Source organism: Calonectris borealis, chromosome 24 (assembly GCF_964195595.1).
Source record: "Calonectris borealis chromosome 24, bCalBor7.hap1.2, whole genome shotgun sequence".
In the NCBI taxonomy this organism is placed as follows: domain Eukaryota; kingdom Metazoa; phylum Chordata; class Aves; order Procellariiformes; family Procellariidae; genus Calonectris; species Calonectris borealis.
In genome coordinates, this window is record NC_134335.1 from 4,328,165 (window position 1) to 4,349,174 (window position 21,010).

At 43.4% G+C, this 21,010-nt stretch overlaps 1 protein-coding gene across 2 annotated transcripts in view; it reads left to right on the top strand.

Moving 5' to 3' along the window:
* UBASH3B (ubiquitin associated and SH3 domain containing B) overlaps positions 1-21,010 on the top strand; it is a 74,268-nt gene that overhangs the window by 29,057 nt on the left and 24,201 nt on the right. Inside the window, exons 2-3 of one of the 2 annotated variants that reach the window (XM_075172966.1) lie at positions 19,775-19,828; positions 20,415-20,601. In XM_075172966.1, the coding sequence (XP_075029067.1) occupies positions 19,775-19,828; positions 20,415-20,601 (241 nt within the window). Of the gene's footprint in view, positions 1-19,774; positions 19,833-20,414; positions 20,602-21,010 lie in introns of both variants that reach the window. The other variant, XM_075172967.1, reaches the window with a different exon arrangement.

A 21,010-nucleotide genomic window follows, 5' to 3' on the forward strand; every position in this document is an offset into this window, starting at 1 on the left:
TTGAGGAACTCTAATAATACGAATATGAAAGGGCTTTTAAAATTCTGCAAAGGTTATTATGCCCTCAACACTTTGCTGATTTTTTAAAGTGCATAATTTCATTTGAGTCACTTCCCCGATAAATTACATACTTAAAAACCTGCTGACGTTGCCTCCAATACTTAGAAAAACATCACATTTTAGACTTTTTTTCCATCCCCCACTGTATCTCAATTTTACTGCGATAGATCCTTTCAGGCAATTTTTTTTTTTAAGCTCAGGAGCAGCACAGATAAACTCAATTACAATTAACTATCACATACAATGCAGAGCCATCTTAAATCTTAAGTCCTTCTAGCTGTTTTTCAACAGAAGGTTTATTTTCTGTGATTTTAATTAACTTTGGACTTGGTATTACTAATTTTAAGCCAAGTTCAGTAGGGAGCAGTGGCATTTCATATAATGTGGGATCTTATACAAAATGCCTACACCTTTAATCAGAAATATTAAAGCCAAAGACATTCAGGCTTGGGTTTGTTAAGTTAAGCAGCAACATCCACATAAAGCAAAACAAAAGCAAGCTGGTGTGACAAAAATATTGAGTGCCTGCTGATCCTCAGAGCCACAGATTTTAACAACACATTTGAAAATCAAGGCAATTTTGGTTAGGTTCCTATTGAGATGCCTGACCTCTGTGACTGACATTTTAAATTTTTTGCTCAAATAATCAAAATTCACAGTGCCTTCTGCAGCCCACAGCTTATAAAACCCTCCTTTGAAGGATTGAAAATGCTGAAACTAAGTGCAGAGAAGCAGATCCTTCCCTCTGTGTAGCCGTGTTGAACTGGAGCACACATGTAAAAATCCTTTCGCCCATCCTGAAAGAGTCAGACCAATTTATATAGATGTCCCAATGGCTTTTGTAAGCCACTGGGACTTTCTTCTGTGGGCTTCAGCAGATTTTGGAAGAAACCTACAGTAACCTAAAGAATAGCACCAGCAGCCACAGACCTCACTACCTCTATTTTGGGCACAGTATAAAATGCACACAGAAATAAATAGATTTGTCAACATCAACCAGCAAAAGACAACCAAATCCAGCACCCAATATAGCTACTCAAGCCCCCTCATGACTTTAATAGTCATGTTTCTCCCTGAGTTTTGCTTGGCGTTCCTTTTCTTCAATAAAGAAGCTCCTCCACTAGAAAAAAAGCTACTTCTAGTTTCTCTCCACCCATAGTCTATCCGTCCACCCATCCATTCTTCCATCTATCCATTCATTCATCAGGGTACCACAAAGAACTGTGATGTCATGACGGGGATGATGTGCAGCAGGAATTCATGAGATCTCATCAGTATTGGTGAATTACCAAACAATAGAGGTTCTGTATTCATGTAAACACCCCAGAGACAAAAATAGGAAAAACTCAGAGAAGTATAAATGTGTTTATATCCAGAACAGTCTCCACAAAGAATACTTTGTACAGTTTTATTATTGTTGTTTTTTCCCAGAAGCATCAGCAGTTCCTTAGGCATGTAATTTATAAGAGGCTAAAATCTAAATTATGCATCAAAAAGGGAGAGATGCAACTTCAGGGTAATAATGCATTTCAAAAATAACTTCAAATGTGTAGTTCAGAGCAGCAGCCTATAGCTGGAAACGAGTGCCCAGTCAGCAAAGGCAGCGGAGGAGTAAAAATGACTCTTCCCTACATAAAAAAAACCTGGTAGATATCTTTGTTTTTAAATCTGGCAGCAACAGCGCTGAATCCTGGAATCCTGAGTCTATTTGAAGGACTTACCTGAGGGGGTGATCTGTCAGGAATACACTAAAGAAAACAGACAAGTCTTGCATGCAGGGCAGCTGGGTTTGCGGTACTGAACTCTTCCTTCATACGTGACTAGATACCCAAAAAGGACATTGCAAATCAACAATGCAGGAACTATCTGAAATTATATTTCAAACCAAAAAGAAAAGAAAGGAATCCCTTCTGTTTAACAGACACACCACTATAATACAGCCCAGGGCAGACATTTGTACAAATACGAGTCCTAAAGCCGTCAATTTGAAATCTCAGAGAACACTGCAAGAATACAAACTCTTTTAGTCCTCCTTGAGCTGTTCTACACCAATCTACAGCAGGGATGTAACTTTCTATTAAACTTCACTGAAACCTAGAGATGGCTGATCTTTTACTAATAATTTCTATCAGGCTTCTTGCAAGGAGTATTTAGTTGAGGATAAAGAAACAGTGAGTCATATGTAAAAGCTGCTTGCGTGGCTTAAGGTAAAAGAACTTCCCCCTCAGGTCTTTTGATAGCGTAGGGACCACACTATGAATAGTTTGTTTCTCACAACTTATTTGTTTTCTGTCTGTATGTACTAATTGGAAAGTATTGTACTGTTATTTTTGTGATGGCACTGCTGAAAGATCCCCAGATACACGCTGACGTCATGCATTACAGGAGTTTACAGTGCCGAGGGGAATTTATGATCTAAATATACTGGAAAAAAGGATAGAGCGCACCAACAAGAGACAGAGAATAGGCACAGAAAAATAGAGGGCAGGAGTACTTTCACATAACCTTACATGTCAGTAGGTGATGCCCGTGACCGGACTAGACGTCTCACTCTTTTTCCAGGCAATGGCGAGAAACAGGCACTTATAGAGCATGAGTCATCTGACCTATTTTAAATGCCCACCCTCGCCAAAAGTAAACGTGCCCTACAAGTGCCTCCATTGACTGTAAAGACAAGTCTGGATGCAGGTATCTACAGTATGAATAACTATATTTAAAAGGAAGGATGCCACCACCACAAGATTCATTCAGTTCACTGAAACTACCCACAAAGTCAGCAATTGATGCCACCACCTTTCCTTGAGGCAAAAGTCCTTCTTTAGGCTACTGCCGTATCATGAGCCTTTTTAGCTGTCCGCATTTACTGTCACAAAGAAACAGATTCAATTTGAAATTTAACTGGACAAAGGAAAGGTGGAGAAATCTAGGCATAAACCGATGAAGAGCCACCAGAACGGGATGATAGGGATTCTTCTCCTTCCATGTTGTCTTATTGTTTCCCACTAACAGCTGGCACTCAAAATATAAGCCAGATTCTGCCCCCAGCAACCCAGATGGAGTCACTCCAGATTTGCTGTAAATCCAGCACAGTTTCTGGGGATTCCTGCCAGGATAACTGAGAAGAGCACATCCTCTCCAGCTCCCTTCACACTGCACTGCAAGAGTAGAAGTGTGAAACACTTGTTTGGGAGGTGACAAAGCCCTGTGCTCACAGGTGGCTGCCTTACGCTCTCTTGGTAGACCAAAAACCCTGTTTGGGGTGGGGGGAGTGCTAGAAACAAAACAGTAGCAACAGGGAAAGCAATAGCTCTGAGCTAGTACACCTCCCCTTACCCCCCTTCCCACAAAGCTACAGGAGAGATGACTTTGGACATGCAATTTTTTCTCTCTCAGGCTTTAGTTTCTTGTCAGGGCTGTGTTGCAAATGAAGGCCTTGACTATCACAGTGAGCAAATTTTTATCCTTCACTGCTATCAGGGCTCCAGTTAGGTGTCAGGACCAGGTAACATTTTTTTCCCTTCCTCTTTTAATGGAGTTTCTCATTTTCCTCTTGCAACTAGGTTTACTGCTCCCAGGGAATGCAGTCACATTGAAATACTACCAGAATATGTGATCGTAACGTAAGGAGATACAACAATAATCACTGATTAAAAAGGAAGAATGAAAAGAGTAAGAGCTGGTGGCAGGATTGCTAAATGCTGATCAATGCTGTAAGACAACCTTTGATTTTTTTAATTAATTATACATTCGTACTGCTGTTGATTTAATTGGACTCATTTTTAGACAACTACAGCAAAAGGAAGATAGGGTACAGCTTTCAGAAGCTCAGCTCTAGCCTAATTCTGCCTCATTCAATACCACTGGGAGCAAAATTAGGCTAATGCTGAGCTCTTCTGAAAACCTCGTGGTCTTGATGCAGTTTAACACACTGCATGTTTATCTGTCTTGCAGGATGGAGTAATTTCTATGCAGTTCAGTATGTCCAGGAAACCATGCAGAACTGGGCTTAGCATCCACAAACATCCCAAAACCTTAATGCAGGAAAGAGTAAGTGTTGAGCAGCAGAAAATGGTACCGAGGTCTGCCTCCTACCAACAGAATTTGCCGTGATACTCGCTTCAGCCTCACTCCATGCAATTTATTTGCACCCTGTATAGAAACATGTCTGCCAACGTGCTTTGCGGAGATAAAGAATTAAATGTTAAACTGCAGAAGGAGCAAAGAGGAATGCACTGAGAAAGGTCTGTTTTCAGCTGCAGCCCGAAATCATGTATTGCCACAGGTGAAAGGGACATGCATGCACACAATAATTCGAGGCCGCACCTCGAATACTGTGTTCAGTTTTGGGCCCCTCACTACAAGAAGGACACTGAGCTGCTGGAGCGTGTCCAGAGAAGGGCAACGAAGCTGGTGAAGGGCCTGGAGCACAAGTCTGATGGGGAGCGGCTGAGGGAACTGGGGTTGTTTAGCCTGGAGAAGAGGAGGCTGAGGGGAGACCTCATCGCGCTCTACAACTACCTGAAAGGAGGTTGTAGCGAGGTGGGGGTTGGTCTCTTCTGCCAAGGAACTAGTGATAGGACAAGAGGAAATGGCCTCAAGTTGCACCAAGGGAGGTTTAGATTGGATATTAAGAAAAATGTCTTCTCCAAAAGGGTTGTCAAGCATTGGAACAGGCTGCCCAGGGAAGTGATTGAGTCACCATCCATGGGGGTATTTAAAAGATGTGTAGATGTGGTGCTAAGGGACATGGTTTAGTGGTGGACTTGGCAGTGCTACGTTAACCTGATGATCTTAAAGGTCTTTTCCAACCTAAACGATTCTATGATTCTGTATTTCATGGAACCTTTTTATCTGTGCTTCCCAAGCGTGTTTTGTGAAATAGTGGAGATGTAGGAGCAGTAAGAGTCTAGCAGAAGCAGGTCTGTTCAGAGAACAGGGAAGGACTGAGGAAAGGTTACGTTATCTCACATGCGCATATGCACATGAAATGGCAGCCGCCAGCATTGGAAGTGCAGGAGCCTGCAGATCTGCAGCTGGGAGGCCGTTATCCTGCAATATTCATTGACTTTCTCTAAGCCTCAGCTCCTGTAGTTGTGGGATTCCCCAGACACGTATGTCTTGTTGAAACACTCATTCTGCTCTTTCGGCTTTCCCAGGATAGTAATTTCTGCAAAACTTTCCCAATATATCTGCAACTGTGGCAGTATAGAAGTGCTTGTGTTGGTATAGTTCATGCACTTTCAGATCTGAACTCTTGTACAGTCCTGATCTTGCTCGGGCTTTCACTGTCTACACAAAAGCCCTGCCTACCCTGATGAATCTATGGCAGAAAAATGTGTAGAGCATGCCGTAGCTGCCTTTGAACCTTCGCTGTCTTTGAACAACCAGCTCCGGGAATGCCAGAACTCACAAAGCCTTGTTTTGTGCACATGTCTTTCTGATGGTTGATGCTTTTCTTATGACTGCAGCATTTCTTAGGGCTTGCTTCTGTGAGGATCCTCTGATGTCTAATAACAAGTAAGCTCACCTCACAATCTTTTCCAGCTGGTGCACTCCTAAGGTTACTTATGGCTATCCAAGAACCTATTTTTACAGAAGCTACAAGACATGAAATATCCTCGATAGCTCTACGTCTCTGTCACACTGGGTTTAAATATACTAGTAGGTTCAGAAGTTATTGTAGGAAGTTGGAGAGACTCGCAAACACACACACGGACACAGCACGGTCCTATAAGCCTCAGCTCCTTTGAGAACCAGAATAAAGAAAGGCCTCACTACAGAGAAAAGCTTGAAACGCGTTCCCAGGATACCCTCAAATTTTAAAATCTAGAAAAAATGCAAGAAGAAATCACAATGTCTTCCTTTTCAATATTTTTGAGAAGTGGGTTCCATTTTTTCAACTCCTTTGACTTAAAATTTTGTGTTTTCTCTTTTTGCCTTAATCTGAGGATCTCTAACCCTGTGTCCTGGCTTGGTGATGGCAAGCTTGCAGTTGACGCGGGCTGCAGACTGTAGGGCAGCGGCTTAAATGGGCAGAGACACCCCGAATGCGTTTGCATTCAGAAGGCAATGCTGGGCAAGGATAAAAGCAGGGCTGCAGCTTTCTATTCCTGTGAAACCCACTGGAATGAGTTTGTCTCCTGGAATAATGGGATTCTGGACTCCAGAAGGGCTCTCCCACCTCTTACAGCACACTTACATGCACGATTTACCATATATGCCTTGCTATTAGCCTCTGAAATTTGCTGCAAATAATTATTCTGAACTGATATCTAGCATCGTCCTTTCTTGCCTACTTTTCACAAGGCAGCTCTTAAATATTTACCAAGAGGGAAGCTCATGCCAGTCTAGGTCCTCTGCCATAATCACAGGAGCCTGCATAACAAAGTACTCTTTAAAAACCAAGGGGACTTTATAACCAATCTTTATCCACACTAAGCACCTGTCATTCATTTAATTTATAGCTCTTTCTTATTTCACCTCCCAAGAGCCCACTCTGACAGGGCAGAGAGAGAGGGTCTTGCTGTAAGCACCGCTATTATTTTGCAGTACCAATGCTGCAAGGTGCTTTTCCTGGGTACCGCCGCTGACGTGCCACACTTGCTAATGCTGCTGCTGTTAGTGACAGCTGTCTGGCTAGCAAGAGCTGAAGTGGATCAGTGACACACAGCACAGCACAGGACAGGCTGCCTCGTCAGCATGATGAAAAGAAAGGCTGCAATATTATTACCATTCCTTCTGCATTTAAAAAAAAATTGCACTTCTTGGTATGCTTTCAAGATATCAGACACACACACAAAACAGATAAGATGGGGATCAGTTGTAAAAGATTTGCATCGTGAATAATTTTAGAAATACACCCCCACATCAGTTCTTACACTCCAGCGCGGGGGAGAGCTACGCTATGGAAATGAGGTGATGCTAGTGTGTCTGTCTAACAATACCTGCCTGAAAAGATCAATCTGGATAACAAGGTCTTCAAGGCAAGCATCCAAGACTTGGCCTCCTACACAACCCTGGCAATACGATGAAGTGTGCCTCCACATGGGAGATGCTTCTGGTAAAGCGCTAAGGCGAGGCGCTAAGTGTCTTTGGTGACTGGCAAAGGAAAAACCATGAGAAAAAACACTCTATACTCAGACAACACATCTCATCTGAGAATCCTTATGGTCAAAACTCTTAACTAAAGGGAAGTCCCAAATCTCCCACCATTTAGGTACCCGAGCAATCACAAAACATCAGCAGTCATATTGGCCAAGCACATGAATAGAGGAGGCAGAGGACAGGCCAGGTTATGTCTCTGATCCTCATACACATGCACAATGAGCTTTTCTCAGTCTGTTTTTCTCAGACTTATTCCCAGTCCAGTGCTCCCGGTACCTGATTTCTTAGGTGTCAGAAATTAAAATGATAATGCTGAGAGGAGGAGAAGGAAGGAGACATAACTAGACTGTGGGACCTGCTTCACATTGATTCTTGATGTGCAAAACACAGAATAGGAGTCGAGCACCTTTATGGTTGGCGCTGTAAAGTTTGCAGGGTTTCACCAGTGCTTAGCCCCTGGGAATTCCCATCTCTTGCGGTTGGATGAAACTGTGTGCTGAGCACTTTTTAAGACCTAACGCTGCTTGCGTTTACTCAGATGCTCAGAAGAGACTGAAATGATTGGGGGAGAGACCCGCTGAGCTGATGTTTTATGATCTATACCGTGGTTGTGCCCTACCGAGGTCTCTGAGCCCCATTGTGCCGGGCACTGCAGAGTGCTGCAGCTGCAGAGAGCATTTTACGATGTTAAACAGACATCTTGGAGCACAGAACGGTGAAGTTATTCCTCCACAAACATGAGAACTGAGCACTAGAGTAACCAGTGCATCACGATACCCGCTAGATTTGGGAGCTCTTAATTGAAGGCTATGAACTGGGTCAAGGAGAATCCCGTGGTGAGGGGACAGAGCAGGACCGTGCAGATGATGTGCTGTGCTGGAGGTTGCGACAGACCTTCAGTCAGGTATGCTGCTTTGGGGTTTTTTTGGGAGGAGATGGGGGTGTTAAGTACAGTCCTGCTCCAGCAAATACACATCCGTTTGTTACTTGCTAGCATCAAATCCCCAGGTTTTCAGTGAACTGAAAAAAGTTACTTTTATCATGGCAAACACTTGTTTTAAAATCCTTAGAAATTCTACTGGAAGAAAGAATAGACCCAAAGCCTTGATTTGCAGTAACCTTTCAGCACATGCTTTGCAGAAGAGCAGTTGGCATGTGCATATGCCTCGCTGAAGTCTATAAGTACGTACTTGAAGTTAACTAAATGCATAAGCACTCTTTGGCGTAGGGATAATTACTAAATCCAGGTCTCATTAAGGTCTTTCTATTTTCTTTTTTGAAATTTACTTATTTATTCTGCAAGAATATGATCAGATACAGGAATAAAGACTGTACAGTTAGAACTGACAGGCCATAAGAAAATCAGAAAAGTATACAGGGAAATATTCCCAGTCTGTGGTAAAGTTTTCTCATTACATTCTCAGATCCTTCTTCATCTCATTGTTTCTCAGTTTATCACAATTCTTCATTTCCTGTTCCCTTTTAGACTTCAAACATATATATTTTTAATGTGGCTTTTTTTAACCCTTCCATAGTTAGTATTTAAACCTTTCAGAGACTCTTGGCTAGACCTCATGTACAAATTCCAGATAATTTAACCGGACACTACAAGGATATTTTTAATGTATAATCTGGTATTAGAGTTTAAAGTCTGGCCAAGAGTTTATGACTTCTCGTTGTTATTAATGTTATAACAGCAAAATAATTGTACTGTGCATTTTTACAGCTACTGACACTTGAGGCTGGTAAAGGACAGATATTAACGCAGCAATACTTCATTCTGACTTGGATATCTCACTTTACTTTAGCATACAGTGCTCTCAAAAGCATCCACATTTGCCTAAATTTCCTCCTCGTGCAACAATAAGTAGAAGAGGCAAGCCAAAGCTGAGCTAACTTAAAAATCTCCACCAAAGTTTTTGTACAGCTTCATTTTACTGGAGTTTTTCTGATGTCCTGGTCTGCAGGATTACTTTAGAGAGTTCACCACAACTAGCAAAGACTTGTCTCAGCTGATGACTACAAAGCGATCTGAAGGGGACCAAATACAGTTACCTAAATTGAAATTCAGACCAGAGCTTGGTAACTAACTTTTTTTTTTCCCCCCAATGGAAACTTTGACATTAGCTTTAGCTTACTGGTTTAACCACACACTTCAAAATCTCTGAGGCAAGAGGCTGAGACCTGTGTGCAATTTCTCACCCCAAGATGGAGCTTCTAGTACCATGGCACTCCCAACCCCAACACTGTTTGGGGGGTGTTTTAGCCTTGAGTCAGTGGCAAGTGTGCCTCATCATCTGCTGCATTAACCCTCCTTTCTTCCATTTCCTCCAGCACTTTGGGGTTATTGCCCAGGTCTCCCATACGCTTGTTGACATAACTTTGTCCTATCTAGAGGGCAAGAAACAGTAAGCAAGGAATAATATTTGAAATATTTTGAAATATTTGTATTACTGAAAACAGCAAGGCTTAAAAAAATTCCTGAACAGAGCTGTCTAGAGCAGGAGGCTATTTTGAGTATCTCTTTTTGCCTTTAACCCAACTATCTCAGCACTCCACCCTTCTTCCTTCCACCTTCCTTAGTTTCTTAGACTTCCTTCTTGTTGTTTTGCGTGAGTCTATTTTAGGTGTGAGATCGTGGTTAGCTTCTCGCTAGGCATCTACTTCCCATTTTCTGTCTCTGGGGTTTGCCTTTTCAGCAAAGTTGTAAGTCCATTCGTACATACAACATGTAAGATTCCTCATGATAAACAGACATTGCCCATAAAGAAGAGAAAATGACTACTTGAGAAGAAAATAAGGTGTCAGAATGAATACAGCTAGGCTCTTCCAAATGCAGGAAATAATGCAAAACCTGACTAGTGCAAAGAATACCAAGTTAAGCTTGCTGAGTCCAGCTGTCAGGACATGGGCGTCTTAACTCTTCCATCTCTGGCAAACAGATATTCAGACTAACCACAAAATGTCATTGCTTTGATATTAACCATCGCCTTTCCTCTTGGTAGAAAGTTACTCCAGCTCATGCACTGACCAACTTTGATATTAAATTCCAGATAGGCCCATGAAGCCTTACTGTAGAACCCATAGTGAGATTTAGTTCTGATATATTCCCTTCCCTCTACTACATGGAAAGGGACTGAATGGATTTGGCTATGCAGGCCCCAACCTGATGCTTCCCCGTCTTTGAACAAAACTTCGGGGATGCTGGTTGTTTGCATGTAAGTGGACGGTATAGTCCAAATCTCATTGCTGTCAAGTCAGAGTGAGTTCAGACAAACATTCAAACTCTCCCTTTGAGGATGTGCATGATACAAAGACCTGGACTCTAACCTAGAAGGAAGTTTGCATCACAAGTTTCATCACAAGATCCAAACCGAGTAGCTCAATGCTTTGTTTTCAGTCTTTAGCTATACCATATTGACGTTGGTCTATGTTATCTCTACCCGCTTCCTCTCTGTCGGGCTGGGAAAACTTCCCCTTAGCTCTAGGGTTTACTCTGTCTCTGAAGAACAAGTCAGCTCTCCACTGGCAGTCAAGAGGAGCTAAAACCACAAGGCTCCTACTACTAGGAGCAGCACATCAAAACCTCCTTGCATCGCACTGAGAATTAGTCCCAGAAAATGAGGGCCTTGGTGGCCTGCAGGGCTCAAGTTCCTGGTACGGCCCAGTGTCACCGACTTCACAGAACAGCAGCTTTCTGGCAAATTGTGCAACTGCACCGCCCCCAAACTTCCTGTTTTGAAACCCCAAGAAGCTGGAAAATGTTAACACCGGCACTTTAAAGTGCTAGTTGTGGCTTTTTTTTTTCTTCTTCTTCCTAAAGATCTACATGATACTAAAAAATTCTACATACAAAGGAGTAAAGTGGGGGCAGAAAAGCAAGCGCGGGAGAACTTGCTTGGGGAGCCCCAAGCCCGGCAGAGCACAGCACGTCAGAGGATCCACAGCAAACCCATCCCCTCTTCCATGACCTGTGTGACATTAGGTAGCTCGCTGCCTCTCCACCTCCCATCTCACCCTCTCTGAATTAGGGTCTATGGGGCATCCTCCATCGCTGTGGCTATTGGTAAGTTTTTCGGCAGCAGGTCCTGGTGCTTCCAGCTGGAGCTGTGTTGGGCACTGCGGACACCTGCTGAAAGGGCAGTTGCTGAAGGCGAGCTGTGCCACTCGGAATAAGAGGCAAGGTGACAGATGGAGAGGAAGGTGCTCATGAAGTGGCAGCGAGACAATTGCGATTCACGTGTCGAGCAGCGCTCGCCGGGCACCACGTGCCGTGAGCAGCCACCTGGCCCGGCTTCCCGCTCTGGCCAAGCCATGTGGCAGATCCACGCTCTGCCCAAAACCCACCCGTGATGGGAAAAAGAGGCCCTAGCAATAAGAGGACCTTGATACAGAAAACAGATACGGCAAATCTCTGTTCCATCCCAGCTCATTTCTGTATAGGAAGAAGAGCAATTAGAAAGAAGAAAGCATCGTGTTTGTCTTGAATGCTGCGAGGGAACTTATTCCAATCAGCATGACAACTGCTTCCCTTTCTGGCTATCACTGAAACTCCAGATGGTACATTTGAGCATACTTAAACCTCTAACTTGGCTCCTTGCAAAGACATTGTCTTCCTGGTTAGCTAAAAATGTATTAATAGTATTGGGATGAAAGCTCCTGCTCTCCTGCACTGCGCTATTTGAAATCTTGGTCATTCTGCAGCATTCTGGCTACTATTAAAATTAGGCGTTTGAAGGGGATGAGCCTCTGCTGAATGTGCTCGTTATAATCACCTTTTATTTGAATTTATTTGTACTATCTATATTTGACTATTTTGCTAACATTCAGAATTCTGCAAACCCTTTAACAGCAGCGGTTATTACCCATCTTCCTTAACCCTGTCACCCTTTTCCAGTGATGCTCTGCATCAAAATTTTGAACCTTTCTGAATCAGCCAGCTGAGGTGCTGCCAACTCTTACGGTTTTATTAGGAAATTGTGAGACATCATTTTCTTAAATCTCCAGCTTCAGGAGTCCTGTTATTTTCAGAGACTGCTGCTCTTTCTTTGAGCAGCAGTACCTTTCTAGGGAGAAAAGCTTAAGGAAGTGAACTGGAAAGCCAAACAACAAATGTAATCCAAACCAAAAACTAAAAAGAAAAACAGTATCATGATTGTAAGCAAAACTAATGATAAGTTTTTGTACCTGAAGCTGAAGGGGAGAATAAAAGGACAGAGGAATTTTGATGGTGTATGACCAATTCAAATCAGCCAAAATACCTGTGCCTAGTTCCTCCTCCGTCACGTAGGGACCTAGTGGAGTGGCTGGCAACAGCAAGCTCAGGACTTTGACATCTAAGCTCATGCCTCTTAAAAAGCTGTACTGTTATTGTTCTAAAGAAAATAATATCCTGTTTCCTTTTTAAACTGTGTATCTCTTTAAAAATATTAAATGGCTGCCACATTCCTGCCTTTATCCCGGACACATTTTATGAGTCTGTACTTCCCTCTTCTTTTGCTTTAACAAGCCAGCTAAGCAGAGGATTAGGGGAATGACTTAGTGCACATGTGCTGAAGAAGGGGGGGAAAATCCGCCTTCAAAATCTTACATAACTTAAAAAAATAAACACATAAAACAGAGACACATGCCCAGGCCCTCGTTCTTTGCACTTAAAAATCATCATCATCATCATGTGGCCAGACTGCAGTTTGCCAGCTGGACTGTCCTCTGAAAAAATGAACATTTTAAATTATGGAAACTAGAAAAACATAGCAGAACATTTCCCAAACTTATTTCTGATGGTGTTTCCCATTTCTCTCTCTTTCCTATTACCAGAGCTTGGTATTCAATAGCTGGGAGTAAGCAGCCACCCCTCGGGAAGGAGGAGGAAGAGAACTACCGAGCCCTATCATGCTGTCAGGCACCTTCTATAAATATTTATGTGACCTACAGGATATAGCACAGTTTGAAATTTTGCAGCCTCCGAAGCCACTGTGCAGTCAGGCAGTTCCCCGTACTCCTCTGAAAGTTCCTGTATTTCAGGCAAGACCTGGGTCTTTACATACTGTGATCTGCTTATAGCATTCGCTGACCTAAATCGGGGGTGTTGTACTGAACAGCATGTTCCTAAGGGGATCTCGGCGTATAGCAATGAACTCGCGTTTTGTGGAGGATGTGGCTGCAATTAGAGTCACTCAATAAACGTGAGGAGGACTTTATGTCCTCCATCATGTGCAGAAAGGAACAGAAGGATAAGCTAAGGTAATGCTTGAAGGATTGAGCCAAAGCTCAGTGAAGGGAAGAAGTAGCAATTCTTCTGCCGTGCACTTATGTTAGAGTCATTCCTGTCTTGCAAAAAGACCCAGGTTTTTTGGTTTTTTTCTTAACCAACTGCAGAAAAGGAACCTACCCAACCCCCTACCCTAAACAGGAACTTGATCCCTAGTGATATCTTCCTGTCCTGTCCCTATTTATAGAAGTAAGGTCACCCAAATAAGAACAGAAACAGTATCATATGATTTTTGGTGACCGACTGAATTCTGCATATTGAGAATTCAGATGAACACATTTGAATAACCCACATCAAAAACCATTTGGAAAGAAAACCTCACTGTGGCCATTTTTGTGTGTAGAACAATTAAGCAATTTGTGAGAGACACGGTCAGTTATTTGGAATTTGGGTATCTTTCCCTACATCAAATAATCCAGTCATTAGATGGGCAGAAATTTTGCTTGCAAAACTGTTCTTCAATGTGCAATTGTTTACTGAAAGCCTAAAATAGATACATTTCCACTATTGTACTGTTAATGGTATAAACAATTGATGAAAACTGCAAAAATTAAGGAATCTGTAAAGGTCACTTGATGGGCAATTTGGAAACACACACACACAAAAAAAAAGCTGGGAATTCTACTGGTTGCAAAGAATTTATAACTGGTTCCCTATACCTATTGCTATACAGCAGGGTTTGAATTCAGGACCTCCTGCACCATGACTGAGTTTGGCATGTAAGCTAAGGGGAGGATTAACTATTGGGCTTCTGACCTGTACTTGGACTGACAGGCATGCTCCAAACAGCAACTGCAGCCACATCTAGAAAAAGCCTATTTTTTGTCATTCCCTGGAGCCAGCCAGCATTTTGTTTTCTATTCTTTTACCATAAACCAACATAGACTGAAAAAAGTCAAGCTTTAAATAGATACATGTATCTATTTGAATATATGTTTACATAAACACATATTTTATACACACACACAAGCGAAAATAAAGGTGCCTATTTTATAATCCTAACAAAAATGTTCTATTTTACAGCATTCTTCTTTCAAACTCATTTGGCATAAATTATGATCCATAATTCCTATCTTATCATGTCAGGCAGTCCTTCGAACTGAACCTAATGATGAGGAGAGCCAAGTACTTCCATCATGTTTAATGCAGTTTCCAAAAAATCTTTATTTACACAGCTAAATATTTTATGGGCCAAAGATTCAGGGCTTCTTGCAATGATGAATTCATCCCTCCGAGGGGTTTTGTTCACGGCTAAGAAGTTTGTCTAGGCTTGAGGCATGTAATGAAAGGGAAGATTTAGTCATTCCCTTTCTTTTACAGGCTGCCTCCATCCTTCCGTTGCTCATTCACAAATCCCTCGGTGCCTCCGTAGGCAGACAACTCGTAGGTGGATCTGAGGTAGAGACTGCTGCTAGCATTTTCTACTACCTCTGTGAGCAGCAGCACGCAGCAGAGCAAGCTCCCTCTTACAAACAGAGGTCAGCTCTGCCGACGGCAGGGTTTGAATCTCTGCTTATTATAGCAAAGGGAGAGCCAATGGAAACAGGGAAATTCAGTCCTCAGCAGCAGCCAGAGGGGCCAACTTTATATGAATTAGACCTTGCTTCAGGAGAACAAACAGGCTCTCTGGACCCAAGGGTTCAAACCAGCTGCGTGAGTCAGCCTTGGTGTATTTGAACGTGTGAGGAGGAGAGGTTGCCTGCGGCGGTCTCTGCTCTGTACATGCCTGAAGGGCTTGAACGTCTCAGCCCCTGCAGCCCAGCCTGGCCGCCATGGAGGCTGGGGACCCTGCACGGCCACGGTGCACAAATGCAGTCGTGTTCCCTGCCCCAGCACAGTGCCTTGCATGTCGGCTGATCTCTGCTGTGGGCATCAACACCCCAAAGTTTGCATACCTTCTTAGTGATAAAATATAATGCAGGTGCAGATAAAGAACTATCTCAAAATAGTTCACCCCAGTCCCTTGCTCTTGTGCTCTTTGCATTAACTTTCCCGCATGGCAGTTCATAACTTCGCGCACCACAGCACCATTGGCAGCCATACACACCCTCCTTTTTTAAACTGGACTAGAATAAGAAAGCTGAGCGCTTACAGAGGAAGGATTTCTGTGTGGTGCTTCTGAGACTGAAGGTTCTCTTTATGGCTAATGCATCATTCCCTATTACAGTCATTTCCTCTGAAGTAAATGGGATTTTGCCGTTATACTGTATGTTTATTGATATGTATTTCCTAGCTGAATTGATGTTCCCTTGTTGCCTTTTTTTTTCCTACCCTGAAATTGCAGAAAGCCAAAAATCCTTCAACAGTAATGAGTTAAGTTCTGTAGCATGCAGAGCTGTGTGCTCTCCCATTAAGTGGACTGGGGTTAAAATGGGCACCATTTACACATTAATATGTATTCCAGGGCAGCAACACTAGTTCTGCTGTAATGTTTCAGGCTAAGGGGTCAACTGTTTAGTTGGGACGCTTCCTAGCAATATTTTAATACTGTTTAACCAGTGATTGAGTGGAAGAAGACTTTCCTTGTGACTTGACATTGAAGAGTGTCACAGGGAGGCCTTTGAGGTTGAAGAATCAAAAAAAATCCGATTCTCTGTGGTGGATAAAATACCTGCAGTGCTTTTGGAAGACACTGCTATTAGGATCTTCTTTCCCCTTCCTTAAATCCTCCATCTTCAGACCTGCAGTTGGACATAGCATCTCCCTTGCTCTCTGTTCAAAATTGCTATTACGTGTTGCTGTACATTGTTAAATGATTTCCCTGTACTTCATCTCAGAGGCAGCAGAAGTTAAGAGATGGAGGAATTGGGTGGCTTAAGGGACTACTAATGCTGCACAAAGCTTTTCACCTCCTATCTGAATCCAGCTGCAATTTTTGCACGACCAAAAATGGTTACTGTGCAATGCTGGTTTGGTAGATTCTGAAAAATAAGTTGCTTTCTGGCTTTTCTTCCTTTCTGGTGCATCTGTGTCACAAAACCACTTCTTACCACTAGCTACAATACTACAGCCAATACTTGCTACCCAGCATGAGTAAATTTGAGCACCTAAGCCATAGCTAGTCACCTAATTAAGTGACCTGATTTTCTCAGAAGCAGAATACGTCTTCCAGCTCCCACTGCACTCAGCAGTTGTGAAAATCAGGCCACATTTGTAAGTGGCCAAACACAGCTGTGACTAGTTTTGAGTACTCAACTTTTAAAAAGTTGGTCTTGACAGGGTCTGGGAGCTGGAGCACCTGGAGAATGGGTCCTCTCCAGGTTCTGGCTGGTGGCTACAGAGGAGGGTATTTGGGAGGGATGCAGTGCATGCCCTGTTTTGTGACTAACCAGAGTCTATCAGTCATCATCACCATTCCCAGCACTAAATTAAAAAAAAAAAAAGAAAAAGAAAAAAAAAGTCTCTCAGTTTCAGGTCCCATGATAAAAATATACCTTGGCTTTTGTTTGCTTTATGCAGCATTTCCTTCTTGCACTGAAAATTAAATTGAAAAGGGAGTTTATTGTCCCCATGGAAGAGATAGGCACCTTTTGAAATCACGGATGAACAAAAGCATGTGGGGCCCAGCCTAATGTTTTCTAACGCCCTTTGGGGTCCCCGGAGCACAAAGGCAGCAGAGAAGGAGCTGCAGTCAATTCCAGCAGAGCCCTATTGTGCGATTTGTTCCAAGGAAACATCAATTCATTAAGCGAGCAAGTCAACAAGGGTGGGTGGCAGAACCGTCTGTCCTGCTAGATTGTGCATGACTCCTTCAGAGATCTGCTCTGGGGTCTGGAGAGAGTAAATAAAGAGTGAGAGCCAGCTTGTCTGCCATCACTTTCCAACAGGAGAAACTGCTCATTTCAAAGCCAGAGCTTTACTCTGAGGGCGTTTTTAATTCACTGCCTCGGATGCAACGCAGACAGACACACTTCAGTGGCAAGATCTATGGTTAGGAGAGTCAAATTTTAGTCATGTTTTAAAGAGCATAAACAACCTAGGCAAGAAGGGAGGTAAACTGAGCCAAGGCAACATAACAGAAACGGATGATGAAGACAGGGTAGGGAAGATCCATGGCCGGCCAGCTGAGGCAGCTGGACATTGCTCTGCTCAAGGAGCAACCTCCCTGAAAGGTTCCCAGCCTGTGCAAGGGAGAACTTTTTGCTCTTTGCTCTTGTCTGAACTACTTTTCAAAGCAAAGCAGTAGCTGTTTTGCATAGTGCATCTGAGCCAGACTAGGAAAAGGTCAGCAAGATAGAACAGACCAAACTACGATGTTGACCGCGCAAGATACATCCTTCCAGAAGGCAGGTGCTTGGACTAGGACTATGCTGATCTCAAATGAATGCTGGCAGATAAGGGCAGCAAAATGCTTCAGGAGGAAGTATTTTCATAATCACAGATTTGCAACACAGGCTTTTTTGCAGCATTATCTTTCTGCCTTCCTCTTACTCTCAAAATGAACAAAAATATGTCTATTCAAGGGGTGGGGAAGCCAAGGGCAGAGCTGAAACACAGCTGAGTCAACAACACATGTCTGCGAGCTGGTGGGTAACATTGCATATTCCTGCATGGTTATCAGAGTGCTTTTGAAAGACATCACGGCAGACAGAAAGGCCAACAGAAGCGCAGTAAACATCCTATACAGCACTACGAGCAGAAACAAGAAATTCGGGAGGGTCCCAGCTGCCCTAATCCTAGAGCCACGGGTTGAACCCTAAAGTCATGATCCTTTTTGCTCACTTGGACCCGCTTCCTATAACCAACCAGTAGCATCTTCTCGCAGCAGATAACACATTGATCTTGTCCCTTTGGTCAGACACATTCCCTCCAGCTTAAAGATGTCAGCAAGTCTTTTGCACTATTATCAAGCTGTAACATACCATATTTAGTAAGATTAGGTTACGGCTTGAGGCCGGCCGGTGTAAACGACAAGTTTTCCTGTCCTCAGTCAGATTTTCTGTTGCTAACAGCAGGCAGCTCTGAGACTCAGCGTATAACCCACAGAACAAAAGGGAGGGAGCTGCTTCGGCCAAATAACAACAGGAGAGTACAACTGGCTGTCACCTTTGTCAGTCCCTGGGCTGTACCCCTGCACGTGCTTCACAAGCCGAATGGCAACCAGTGGGGCTTTACCTTTGGTGGGAGCTGCGCTGGTGCCTGAATGCAGTCCATCTAACACTGGGAAAGACACCTCTGTCTACCAGTGCAGCATGGTGGGTCTGTAGGACATAGATCCTTTTCTGGCACTGCCCATCTGTAGGATCCCTTCCCCTTCCCTGGCTTCAGGGGACAGCTGCCTGGAGACCACACTCTCGCCTTCTGCGAAGACTTCTTGCTCTTCATACCTTCCTCCACCCACACCATTTTGCACAAGTGCTGGTTAATTAGATTAAACCGGCATCCTGTTCATTTTGGCCTCCTTCCTACTACACCTGTAGCACTTGTTTGAGAGCAATACTGCCCTTCTTCCCATAAGTAGGAAGCTCTGAAATCACCTATTCATGGGGAATTTGCCTCCTGACACCCAACTGAGGGCCTGACTTCTTCCCCACAATCCTAATGTTTCTATCCTTTTCTGCCTCCTTCATTCATAATTTTTGCTAAATATTTATGCCATTTGGATTCTGGGTGAATTCCTCATTTTGGCAGTCTCTAGTCTTACAAAGCTGAGCAGATCCACAGCTGCATTTCAATGCTGATGTCGGAAAACACTATTATATGTCTACACAAGTTAAACAGCACTGTGCCGGTTTGTTCCGCAACTGAAAAACTTGCTGAACAGAAGACTTGGGTCTTCTTAGCTGGAGTGAAAAGAGATTTATAGGCATCCTGAAGGGAAATAAGCAAAAGAGCACTTTAAATGTGGCAAGGACTGAAGGGAGCTTGCAAATTTTGGCAGGTTATTGGAAGCTGAAAAATCTCTGGTTTGTGCCCCCTGGTGGCAGTTGAATTTTTCTTGTCCTCAGTGCTATTGCAATGTCTGCACTTCCAGACCCAAACGTTTTGATTTTCACTCTGAGCAAATGACCAAAGAGGTCATTAAATGCCAATAGCTGGTGCTTCACTATCCAGAAAAACATTAGGCCAAGCAGGGAAAACCCAGAGGTCCATATCTCATACTTCGAACAGGCTGCGTGACTTTGCCCCTCAAACAGAGTACGGCGATTTGACAGGTGGCACGTCCGAAAGAAAGCCCCAGGGATGAGGGAATCAGTCTGGAAAGCATAACCTGCAGGTTTCTAAAGACACCATTACAGCCCTTCCCCAGCAAGGACCCAAGGTTCAAGCAATAGGTGTGACTATAGCCATATAATCCAGCATCACTGAAGTATTCTTTTTATTTTGTTCTCTCTTCAGACAAAAAGCACTGGCATCGACAGGTGGAAGAAGTGTTCAAGCAGCATGCGACTGGTTGGTATGAAGTAATAAATGTTAAAAGGAATAAAAGAAATCAGTGAATTTAATGTTTAAGATTTTAGCCATTAGAATGTGGAATTTTTAAACAGGGACATTATCTGAAAAGCACCAGCAAAATTAGTGAGACATTATTTAAGTGCTGTAAATAAGCAATCCAGAAACAAGCCTTGTCCGAGAGAGTTTGTGATCTCGAGTAATAGCAAAAAAAGGTGAGAGAAAGGAACCACTAGTCTCTCCACCCTAGCACCTAAACAGAAAACTGAGACCTGCCTTTTCAAAGATGTTGAGCAATTTCTAGTGCTCTCCTCCCTGTGTTTTGTACACCGAAAGTCAGAAAGGCAGAAGCAGTGACCCAGGTTATATCTTCAGAGCCTCAGTCTGAAACTAAAAACCCATTTTCTGTATTACTCAGTAGTGGTAATGGGCTGCAAGTGAGACAGTGCACCTCTCTGCCTGACCTGCCAGAGCTGATTTTTTCCATAAAGGGAGAACAAAAGGGAGTGAGGACAGGGGAAGCTAATGTTGCTGAAAAAAAAATGTGTCTTTATCTGTCAATCTAACATTTCTTTCTCCCTCTCAGGCTGTTCTCCCATGTGGGTGACCCATTCCTCGATGACACCCTGCCTCGGGAGTACGTCCTCTACCTGCGCCCCACCGGCCCCCTGGCTCAGAAGCTGTCTGAGTTCTGGCAGCAGTCGAAGCAGATCTGCGGGAAGAACAAAGCTCACAACATTTTCCCACATATTACCCTTTGCCAGTTCTTTATGGTAAACCAGAGCTCCTCTTTCCGTTGCCTTTATGCATGCATTCATGAACAGCCCTTGCCAGGTCCAGACTGGAGACGTTACACGCTTCATTCAGTCACTGCAGAAGAGTTTGTGCTCGGGAGTTCGGGGGGGGTTGTTATCAGAACCGCCTGATGCCTGGGCTTGTTGAGGAGGTAATAGGTTTTTAAGCGGGTTGTTTTCAGGGAAGAGCAGCAGCAGAAGACCAAATTCTAATAATCTCAAGTGATTGTTAACATGAGAATAGACAGTGTGTTTGTGGGGGTGAGGTTAGGAAGGTTAGTTGGGGATAGCTGATCCTGCTTTGAGGGCAAGGGAGGGGCGGATGATTTCTAAACATACCTTTTTCTATGACCCTGTGCTTTTTCTCACTGCATAACAGCAAAGGTAG